The 11,858-nt window shown below is 45.4% G+C and overlaps 1 protein-coding gene across 2 annotated transcripts; it reads left to right on the forward strand.

Annotated features, from left to right (window-relative positions):
• The first annotated feature begins 2,145 nt into the window (after positions 1 to 2,145).
• On the forward strand, positions 2,146 to 11,609 carry slc51a (solute carrier family 51 member A). 2 transcript variants are annotated; one of them, XM_079755131.1, is made up of 8 exons: positions 2,146 to 2,587; positions 7,013 to 7,164; positions 7,654 to 7,727; positions 8,157 to 8,315; positions 9,413 to 9,524; positions 9,864 to 10,010; positions 10,912 to 11,017; positions 11,205 to 11,609. In XM_079755131.1, exons 1-8 carry the CDS (start codon positions 2,515 to 2,517, stop codon positions 11,351 to 11,353), a joined length of 972 nt encoding a protein of 323 aa, XP_079611257.1. In that variant the 5' UTR covers positions 2,146 to 2,514; the 3' UTR covers positions 11,354 to 11,609. The 2 variants fall into 2 exon arrangements, with proteins under 2 accessions (XP_079611257.1, XP_079611258.1); XM_079755132.1 differs by having other exon boundaries at positions 2,498 to 2,610.
• Positions 11,610 to 11,858: the final 249 nt, after the last annotated feature.

Below are 11,858 nucleotides of genomic sequence, written 5' to 3' on the forward strand. Positions count from 1 at the left end.
GCTGCTGGGCCAATGAGAGCTCAGCGACTGCTCCTGGAGAAGGAGCCACGGTTTCTCCTGTTGCAAGAGGCCAAGGTGAGCAGAACGATCTCATTTCATAAGTGACTTGTTGTTCTTGCACATAACTGTGTTACTGTAGATCCTCACACTGATGATGAAATTAAGTTTGTAAATGTCTGGTCTCAATATATTTATTATCTCAATATATATTTAGAAACGTAATCATATCTAAGCAAACTCATCGAAGCAGAAGCGAGTATCCAACTGTCAGTATCTTTCTAGGTCTAGGCTATACAATGTTGTGGTGTTACCCACGTATTCTCATCCGTTTTGGCTGTTGCATTGGGTTAACAAATACATTTGAGTAAACATTAGTAGGCTATCTGCCCGAGTTAAGTAGGGAGGGATGGTTATCATTAAATGAGGAAAGAACAGTTCAACAGGGAAGTTTCCTTTGAGCTCTTTAGACTGCAAGATTGCTGTAACCCTTCCTGTAAGCTCAGCCTATTGGGAACAGTTTCTCCACACTGAAACTGATAAAATAAATAGGGAATGGCACATTGTTTTGCACTTCGTTGTACCCTGGAATTTTTTTTTATTTTTTATTTTTTATGGCCCTACCTCTCTTGCATGCTTGTACAAAACGAATGTTTATATGATTTTGATGATTTAAGGCATAAGCTCCATCAATTTAAAATATAGTTTGAACAAAAAATACAGACTGAAGTTATTAACTCTTGTACAAATTAAATGTTTGATGATTTTAAAGTAAAATAAAGTTCATAATCTTTAAATATAAGGGCTTTTTTTTGTGCCCCTCTGGTTAAACGCTGGCCCCTCCTTGGTCCCCTAGTAAAATGAGTCTAGAACCGCCATTGCCTCTATTAGCCGAGTGTGTGTGTGTGTGTGTGTGTGTGTGTGTGTGTGTGTGTGTGTGTGTGTGTGTCTGTGTGTGTTTGTGCGTGCGTGTGCGTGCGCCTAGGGTGAACGGCCTTCATGTCAATGCCAGCGTGACACGGACCGCTCTGCAAAGTAAACAATCCCCAGTGAAGAAACAACTCCATGCGACCTGCAGGACCTCCTGACCCAGCGGTGCACAGACCTTGGGAAGGCTGCTGTCTCTGGGACCTTGGACCATGCACGCAACCAGACATAGCATTGGCGCTTCAGGATGGCTCCGGCGTCAACAGGAAAGCCGTCCGTCTCTCCACTGAGGGGTCACTTGCCCGGCAATTGTCTCCATGTTCGGGAAGATGGCAGTAAAATCAGCTTCTTTCCACTACCAACAAAAAGATTACAAAGTGTGTACAAATTGTGATTGTACATCCTGCGTATCTCTCCCTCCCTCCATCTCCCTCTCTCTCTCCCTCCATCTCCTTCTCTTTCCCTCTCTCTCTCTCCCTCCATCTCCTTCTCTCTCTCGTCGCTCTCTCTCTTTCTCTCCCTCTCTTCTCGCTCTCTCTCCTTCTTTCTCTCTCCCTCTCTTCTTGCTCTCTCTCTCTTTCTCTTTCTCTCTCTCTCTCTCTCTCTCTCTCTCTCTCTCTCTCTCTCTCTATCTCTTCGAGAGAGACACTGAATCACTGACTGACTGACTGACGCACTCTAGTGGAAATGGCTAGAACGTGTTTCTTTTGACCATCCATTATTAATATATATTAATGTGTGTGGTCGTGCTGTTCTTGAAGCAGTAACTTGTTGGTTGTTTCCCGAGTGGAGCGGAGGACACAGCCTCCGCCTCACATGATGGCTCCTCTACAGCTCTCGTTGCTATGGGGACGCGGGGCATGTGATTAAAATGCTCGGCCCGGGGCTGCAGTTCTGTGGAATTCCCTCCCCCTCTTTCCCCAATCCCTTTCACTGCCCCCCCACCCACCCTCCATACATTAGTCCAAATAAAAGTTTTTCTCGTTTTGATTCTGTTTTCCTTAAATTCAGCTATTGTGCTTTTTTATTTTTTTATTTTATTTAAATCGATGTATTACGACACGGATACCAGTCTATTGCCTCGAACTCCTGTTTTCTTAGGAAATAAAAATCGATAGCAGAAAACGGTTCCCCAACACCCACAGCCCGGCGGCGAGGGATCCGCTCCATGAGGAACCGGTTGAGATTCGTCCGGATTCCAGCAGCCGACTCGGTGGTGAGGGGGACGCACGGTGCAGTCGAGGGAGTTTTTTCTTGCCCTTGTGGGGGCTTGGGTAAAGGGGGGTGTCATAAATATTTGGGCTGTTAAGCCCTTTGAGACTGTAATGGTGATTAAGGGCTATACAAATAAACTTGAATTGAATTGAGTCTGACCAGATCCACTCCAGGAACACTACCTTCGAAGAACACCTTTGGGTGAAGAGACACAAACCCACCCACACGCAAACATACACACACCCACACGCTGATAGATGCCTCTCGCGTTGCGTCGACGCCTCTAGTTCGCTCCTTGGATGTAGGACAGGGTACCAAGCGTTCAATTCGGGACTACAGAAGTTTGGAAGAAGCACCCCTCAAGGCACGAAGAGAATGGACGCTTCCAACCGCTCCGTGGATCCGAGCTGCCAGAGCCCGCCGCCCCTCGCCATCGAAGCCATCCTCAGTGAGTAGAGACCCGAGTGCTCAGTGAGTAGAGACCCGAGTGCTCAGTGAGTAGAGACCCGAGTGTTCAGTGAGTAGAGACCCGAGTGTTCAGTGAGTAGAGACCCGAGGGTTCAGTGAGTAGAGAGTGATCCAGTGAGTAGAGAGTGATCCAGTGAGTAGAGAGTGATCCAGTGAGTAGTGAGTAGAGAGTGATCCAGTGAGTAGAGAGTGATCCAGTGAGTAGTGAGTAGAAAGTGATCCAGTGAGTAGAGAGTGATCCAGTGAGTAGAGAGTGATCCAGTGAGGAGTTCTGTGTCCCCTGGAGGGAGCCGGAGGGGCGCGTGGTGTGCGGCTGTCCCGTGTGCAGGGCCCTCTCCGCTGATCCACACAGCCTGCTGCCCCGTGGGGGTCGAGGCAGTGGTCGATAAAATAACACATCACCCCCCGGGAGGGAAATTATGTGTAAGAAGAGACACAAGATATAATATAAGGAAATTAAAATACAAAGATGTCCTAACGTAATACAATGCAAAAAATGCAAGGAGAAATAGGGATATACAGAACAAACAGTATAATCCGGTATAAACAGTAGCAATTGTAGAAATTATAAAGTGGTCCAGTGCCAGGCGCTAGCCTCATTATAAATTGTGTTATTCATACAATTTGTATTTGTTTTAGCCTAATACTTAAAGGATAATCGTACACAATCAATTTCAAACTGAGGTTTATTTCATGGTGAATTACGCTGCTAAATAATTGTTTTCTGGCCATCAGGCCAATTTTCATGTTTGTCTTTAAGGGTCCTTAGTAAAACAGTTTTAAAACTTTGCTCATATTTATAATTTTTTCCATTACTGAAGGTTGAGTGGAAGACACTGACTTACAGTCAGTCGATATTGTTTGCAATAACGTAACGTTATTGTGTCAAATAGAATCAGGGCCGTTTCTGAACTAAACTTCTTTAATTTTCTCATTCTCTAATTGTTATCCTCAAGCTCGGGCTTTTGTGTATTTTGAGATCAATCTAAGGGTCAATATCACTGAATCATTTCCCATAAACATTTTTAACCAAATTACTTTTTTTTATTGAACGTAGGCCCCTGGAGTACTGGTAATTTATGGCAATAAAGTCTTTGGATTCCCGGCCTCCTCAACCATGAGAAGTGGTCACAAAAACAGATACTAAAATAAGGGTTAGTGTTGTGCATGTGTGTGTGTATGTGTGTGTGTGTGGGGGGACTCGAATGAATCACTGATCCCGTGTGTTTGTTCCTCCAGCCAACTACCTAGCCCCTGCCTTGTTACCCCAGTGGTTCTCCCACAGCTGCTTGTGGTTGAGGCTACACCATCCCTGTTGACTGACCGTTCTCTCCCTTCCCAGAAGTGGGAGTCACAGACTCTGCTTCATCGCGTTAACAAGACCTCTGTTGCCTGATGTTTGTAACGGCGTTTGATTTCCCTGATTACAGAAGCTCCACATCGCTACACAACTGTGTGACGGTGTTTGCGTGTGTGTGGTGCGTATGTGTGTGTGTATACCACTGATTCTTGGGAATTTGGATAAAACAGGTTTTGATTTGGAAAAATAATAAGTGAGTTAAACTACAAAATCTGAAGGTATATCATTATAGACCAAGGTCTTGACTGTTCAGCAATGTACTGGTACAACCTCCCCATTTTGTATTTTTTTCATAAAATGGGCGTTTTCCAGTTATTATTTTGTTTTTGTCGACACCGTCAGACACAATAAAAAGCAAATAATTTCTTATTTATTTGGTCTAAAATGTATTTAGAGTTTTTAAATCATTATCTGGCATTCTTAGTACACATATATGCTGTTAAATGTTGAATATTCACTTTAGTTCATTTTTTATACTGTTTCACTTGTACTGCTCTAACATCAAACAACGTTTACCTTAAGTCTAAACAGAAAAAGTGATGTTTTTTTATTTAACTAACATATTTTTGTTTTAAAAGGGACTATTACTTGAATAAGTCAACAGCACGGAATAAACATTTGTAAGCAAATTAACTTAAAACCAATACAACTCCCTCTGACGGTGGTGACTTTAGAACTGATGGTGGTGACACTAATCTGATGGCGGTGACAGTGGCCTCATTACAATATACAATTCCAAAATGTACAGCGCCTTGCAAAAGTATTCACCCCCCTTGGCTTTTTACCTATTTTGTTACATGACAGCCTATAGTTCAATATTTTTTTAATCTGAATTTTGTGTGATGGATCAGAAGACAATAGTCTAAGTTGGTGAAGTGAAATGAGAAAAATATATACATAAAACTATTTTTTAGAAATAAAAAACTGAAATTTGGCATGTGCATATGTATTCACCCCCTTTGTTATGAAGCCCATAAAAAGCTCTGGTGCAACCAACTACCTTCAGAAGTCACATAATTAGTGAAATGATGTCTACCTGTGTGCAATCTAAGTGTCACATGATCTGTCAGTACATATCCACACATTTTTTGAAAGGCCCCAGAGGCTGCAACACCTAAACAAGAGGCACCACTAACCAAACACTGCCATGAAGACCAAGGAACTCTCCAAACAAGTCAGGGACAATGTTGTTGAGAAGTACAAGTCAGGGTTAGGTTATAAAAAAATATACAAATCTTTGATGATCTCCAGGAGCACCATCAAATCTATCATAACCAAATGGAAAGAACATGGCACAACAGCAAACTTGCCAAGAAACGGCCGCCCACCAAAACTCACGGACAAGGCAAGGAGGGCATTAATAAGAGAGGCAGCACAGGGACCTAAGGTAACCCTGGAGGAGCTGCAGAGTTCCACAGCAGAGACTGGAGTATCTGTACATAGGACGACAATAAGCCGTACGCTCCATAGAGTTGGGCTTTATGGCAGCGTGGCCAGAAGAAAGCCATTACTTTCAGCAAAAAACAAAATGGCACGTTTTGAGTTTGCGAAAAGGCATGTGGGAGACTCCCAAAATGTATGGAGGAAGGTGCTCTGGTCTGATGAGACTAAAATTGAACTTTTTGGCCATCAAAGAAAACGCTATCTCTGGCGCAAACCAAACACATCGCATCACCCAAAGAACACCATCTCCACAGTGAAACATGGTGGTGGCAGCATCATGCTGTGGGGATGTTTTTCAGCAGCCGGGACTGGGAAACTGGTCAGAGTTGAGGGAAAGATGGATGGTGCTAAATACAGGGATGTTCTTGAGCAAAACCTGTACCCCTCTGCGTGATTTGAGGCTAGGACGGAGGTTCACCTTCCAGCAGGACAATGACCCCAAACACACTGCAAAAGCAACACTTGAGTGGTTTAAGGGGAAACATGTAAATGTGTTGGAATGGCCTAGTCAAAGCCCAGACCTCAATCCAATAGAAAATCTGTGGTCAGACTTAAAGATTGCTGTTCACAAGCGCAAACCATCCAACTTGAAGGAGCTGGAGCAGTTTTGCAAGGAGGAATGGGCAAAAATCCCAGTGGTAAGATGTGGCAAGCTCATAGAGACTTATCCAAAGCGACTTGGAGCTGTGATCTCCACAAAAGGTGGCTCTACAAAGTATTGACTTTAGGGGGGTGAATAGTTATGCACATTGACTTTTTCTGTTATTTTGTCCTATTTGTTGTTTGCTTCACAATAAAAAAAAAAACATCTTCAAAGTTGTAGGCATTTTCTGTAAATTAAATTATGCAAATCCTCAAACAATCCATGTTAATTCCCGGTTGTGAGGCAACAAAACACGAAAAATGCCAAGGGGGGTGAATACTTTTGCAAGGCACTGTATACCACTCCAGTCAATGGCTTCTTGCTCAACAACTTTATTTAACTTTTGGTCCAAAAAATATTAACCCTGAGCACTGTGATAAACATTTTTCAAGGATTATAAGGTACAATTAAGCAACATCATCAAAAGTACCCAATCCCCATATCACCAAATATCAAATCATAGTAAAAAATAAAGTCATTACCAGTAGGAATAATGTATAATGCATCACTGACATCATCTTAAACTGTCATCTAGTGCCCCCTACTCATAAAATAATAAATTATGATCTTCTGTAAACTGGATTGTAAACTGTATGTTTTCGTGTGTGACTGAGTGTGTGTGTTTGTATGCATGTTTGTGTGTGTGTTTGTGTGTGTGTTTCACGGGACATGACTGGACAACACCGCTGAATGAACAGGGCCACACCTTGTCTGAAGTATCTCGACCTCAAGTCAACACAAGTACAACCCTTAACTTTATTCATCTCAGTGTTTCCTTCTCCGAGCCAACGTACCCTGAAGCCACAGAATTCTTACGTAAGTCTTCTGATGGTAAAGTCTCTACAGGTTTGATGTCGAAAGGGAATGAGTCACTCATCGCTATCATCTTCCTCCATATCATCATATCGTAATCTTCTCTCATGCTGTTGTCCCCCCCCCCGTTCTCTGTACCTGGACAGAGTTGGAAATCTTCGGGATCATCCTGTACACCGTGCTGACCTTCATGGCGGTGGTGTCCATGGGGGTCTACATCGAGGAGTGTGTCTTCATCTACAAGAAGGTGCCTTCCAACAAGAAGAGCGTCATCGCATGGGTCAACGGAGCTGCGCCGGTAGGTGACACCCCCCCCCCCGTGGGCGCGGCTTAAAGGAAGAGGGAAAGTCTAATCGGCACGTTGAAAAGGTAGAATGATTCAATGGTGTGACATAGTATCATAGTGTCTCTCTCTCTCTGTCTCTCTCTCTCTCTTTCTCTCTGTCTCTGTCTCTCTCTCGCTCTGTCTCTCTCTCTCTCTCTCTCTCTGTCTGTCTCTCTCTCTTTGTCTCTCTCTCTCTGTCTCTCTCTCTCTGTCTGTCTCTCTCTCTCTCTCTGTCTCTCTCTCTCTGTCTCTGTCTCTCTCTCTGTCTCTCTCTCTGTCTCTGTCTCTCTCTCTGTCTCTGTCTCTCTCTCTGTCTCTGTCTCTCTCTCTGTCTCTGTCTCTCTCTCTCTCTCTGTCTCTCTCTCTGTCTCTGTCTCTGTCTCTCTCTCTCTCTCTCTCTCTCTCTCTCTCTCTCTCTCTCTCTCTCTCGCTCTCTCTCTCTCTCTCTCTGTCTCTCTCTAGGTGATTGGCACCATGTCCTGTCTGGGGATGTGGATTCCCAGAGCGACCATGTTCACTGATATGACTTCAGCCTGGTGGGTTTCTTCTCCTCTTTCATCCCATCACACCCTCTCTCCCTCTGTCTCCTCCTGGCCTAACATCTCTCTCTCCCTCCTCCTTGTCTCTCTGCTTGTCGTTCTGCTCAGTGTTTTCCATTTCTCACTGAGCTCCTTGTTTTGTCAAGGAAGTCCTGCTGTGTGGGAAATAATAGAGGACAGGGAAACACAAAGGAGAAGAAATACGATCGCTGACTCTGGAGAGCACAGTAGTTGGATGAATACAATATTAGGGATTATATTCTGTATATATGTAAGTTCTTTGTTGAACTTTTTGCATCAATGCATCAATTTGTATTTATTGCGTTAAAATAAGATTGCGTGAACGTGTAATTATCTTGCTAATTTTAATAGCCCTAATATATATACATCTGTTTGCCTCCCGAATCTCATTAACCTCCCCCCCAGTTACTTTGCCGTGGTGGTGTTTAAGTTCCTGGTCCTGATGCTGGAGGAGGTTGGGGGGGACGACGCCTTCCTGGCGCGAGCGGCCAAACACAAGCTGAGGATCAGCACTGGGCCATGCTGCTGCTGCTGCCCCTGTCTGCCCCCCGTCAGCATCACACGGTGAGGGGGGGGCAGAGAGATGGGGGAGGGAGGGACCTAATGGCCAAAAGGGGAACACTCTCATTTTATCTCTAATCGGGTTCAGGGTCAGGGTCCGGGTTGGGGTCCAGATCAGGGTGAAGCGAAGGCTGCTTCAGGTAAACCAAACAATGTGCACCTTCCCCAGTTAATGCTCAGCCGGGTGGTCAATCATTCATTCCCACGACCACTAGGGGCTGATGGATTAGTTGTGTTGCTTCCCTTTCGTACTGTTGTTCCACACTGAGGGATTATATCAGTGTGGGGGAACAGCCAGCCCTGTGTGCTGGGCCGCTGAGCTCCGTCAGGGAAGGCCGCCTCCCGTTGGATCTGCCGCTCTCTGATGACCTCCCACCCAGTATGGGGATCGATCGGGGCAAAGAGGAGCGCTAGGTAACGCACCTTCCTTTTTAAAATGTGTGCGAGTTTCACACACTCCTGGTCATTGAACCCCGGCCCTGTTCACCCCTATGTACACATGGGTGGTGGTGGGGGTGGGGGCTTGGTGGCCTGATGTTACAGAGGGCCACGTGTGCATCTCAGCCATGACACCCTCTACTGATGAGAAATAAGGCTTCAGGCTTTGTGTCAAGCTCCTTAAAAATAAATAAATAAACATATAACCCTATCATTCATGAACAGGAAGGCCCCATTAGTCCCTGAAAAGCACATGTGGTCCCCATAGCGTTGAGCACATAATCAATCAGTGTGGACGCACCATCTTGAAAAGATAAAAGACAACGTGTTCTGGAAAGGTTTAGTGTTTGGACTCGGAGCGTAAATCCGGCTCCTTGATGATCCACAGCCATGTGTTGACCATATTAAGTGACTCATAGAATCTTTAAATATTTATGATAGAAACAAAAAGTAAAGGAAAGTACCATTAAGGAGGGGAATGTATAATGACTTGAGTCTGCTTCGGTGATGCATCATTCCCCTTTGCAAGAATCCTTCTCAAATCCTCTAATCTACAGATGGCCGATACACACATACATGGTGGGAGGCTGTTTAAACAGTAGTTGATAACACAGTACAATACTGATGAATACTAACTCTTTATCCTCCATCCCCATTCCCAGGAGGTCCCTCTTCCTCCTGAAGCTGGGCTCTTTCCAGTTCGCTGTGCTGAAGATCGCCTTCACCGTGCTGTCCATCGTACTCTACACCAACGACAACTTTGACCTGACGGACGTGAGTAGCTGATGCACATGACCACCACACACGCACACACAAGCACGCACGGCACTCATAGCGAATCAGAAGACCTCATCCCATTGCCAATCACACATTAAGATCTAGAGCATTTAGCAGACGCTTTTAGCCAAAGCGACTTACAAGTACATTTGTCAGAAGAAGGACAAATATATTGCTTTCGATACATTAAGGATGTACAAAAGAAAAAGTGCCAAATACTCACTGTTGCTAGGTTTACCCATTCCCTGTATACAACAAACATAGCTAGGATAAGACGCACACACATTATCACATAGTCAACTCCCAGGACGTTTTCAGTGACACACTCGGTTTCAGCTGGAGATCACTGGCGCGGCCATATGGATCAACCCTCTGGTGGGCGTGCTGACCATCATCGCCCTGTGGCCCGTCGCCATCATGTTCATGCACCTCCGAGTCACCCTGCGCAGCATCAAGATCATCCCTAAATACGCCATGTACCAGGTCAGCCCCGGACACGCCCCCTGACACGCCCCCGGACACGCCCTGGACACGCCCCCCGCCGCATCACCAACCAACAGAACACGCCCTCAAACACTTGAGCTGCATAGAGAGATACCAGCAAGCACCCCCCAACACCTGACCTACATAGAGAGATACCAGCATGCACCCCCAAACACCTGAGCTCCACAGAGATACCAGCATGCACCCCCAACACCTGACCTACACAGAGAGATACCAGCATGCACCCCCAACACCTGAGCTCCACAGAGATACCAGCATGCACCCCCAAACACCTGCGCTCCACAGAGATACCAGCATGCACCCCCAACACCTGACCTACATAGAGAGATACCAGCATGCACCCCCAAACACCTGCGCTCCACAGAGATACCAGCATGCACCCCCAACACCTGACCTACATAGAGAGATACCAGCAAGCACCCCCAAACACCTGAGCTCCACAGAGATACCAGCATGCACCCCCAACACCTGAGCTCCACAGAGATACCAGCATGCACCCCCAACACCTGAGCTCCACAGAGATACCAGCATGCACCCCCAACACCTGACCTACATAGAGAGATACCAGCAAGCACCCCCAAACACCTGCGCTCCACAGAGATACCAACGTGCACCCCCAAACACCTGCGCTCCACAGAGATACCAACGTGCACCCCCAAACACACATTTACAAAGAGAGAGACATTTACAGAGATACTCTATCGTAAGCGTTGCAATTTCCTGAAATGTTATTGTGAATGTGTTTAATACAAGTTTGGTCTGGCATGGTAGGGTAACCTGTCTGTACCTGTGTGTGTGTGTGTGTGTGTGTGTGTGTGTGTGTGTGTGTGTGTGTGTGTGTGTGTGTGTGTGTGTGTGTGTGTGTGTGTGATTACTTAAGCTGGTGCTTGTTCTGAGTCAGCTGCAGTCAGCGATCATCAACATCCTGGCGATGAATGGAACCATCGCCTGTGCCCCGCCTTACTCCTCCACTGCCCGCGGATACTGTGAGCACACACACACACACACACACACACACACACACACACACACACACAGTAAAGCCAAATGTTTCTTAAGATCGGGATTCGGGATAAGAGAAGGTATGCTGACCTTATTTCTATCTCTCTCTCTCCCCCTCCCCCTCTCTCTCTCTCTCTCTCTCTCTCTCTCTCTCTCTCTCTCTCTCTCTAGTGATGAGCCAGCAGTTGTTGATCCTGGAGATGTTCATCATCACCTTGGTAACGCGCCTGCTGTACCGTAGACACTACGAGCCTTTATCTGAAGAAGAAGAGGACAAGCAGGAAATGGACAAGAACACCAAACTGATCACAGCGTCATGAATCCCAAATCTATGTGTATGTGTTTGACTCTGTATGAACATGATTATAAATTAGATGTAATTGTTGATTCTATAGCTGGGGTCGTGTGAGGGTCCAACTTCACTTTGTTAGAACGGCGTTGCACCAAACCGCCGCTAGGTGGCGGTACGATACCGTCCGGTGCCTACCCACCTGCCACTTGCTTGTTTACATTTTTGCTTATGATTTTGCTTTTGGAGAATGTTTATTGTTTATGTAATTAAAAAACGATTGAAAATGGAATCGATTGAAAAAATGAATTTTTATTTTACATACACGAAGAACGATTCATCCTGCTGCGCTTTAGGAAATAAACAATATGATATCAGCTAACTTAAAGTACTATATCGTTATAATAAGACATCGAATCATAAAAATAGATTTATACGTGGCGTAGTCTTCAAACTGGTGCCGAAAAACAGAGTACAGACCCTCATGGGTAACGTAGGTTTACGCGGAGGAGTGACACGCCCTTCCACCAATCGGT

Source organism: Pollachius pollachius (assembly GCF_949987615.1).
Source record: "Pollachius pollachius genome assembly, chromosome: 17".
Lineage (NCBI taxonomy): Eukaryota > Metazoa > Chordata > Actinopteri > Gadiformes > Gadidae > Pollachius > Pollachius pollachius.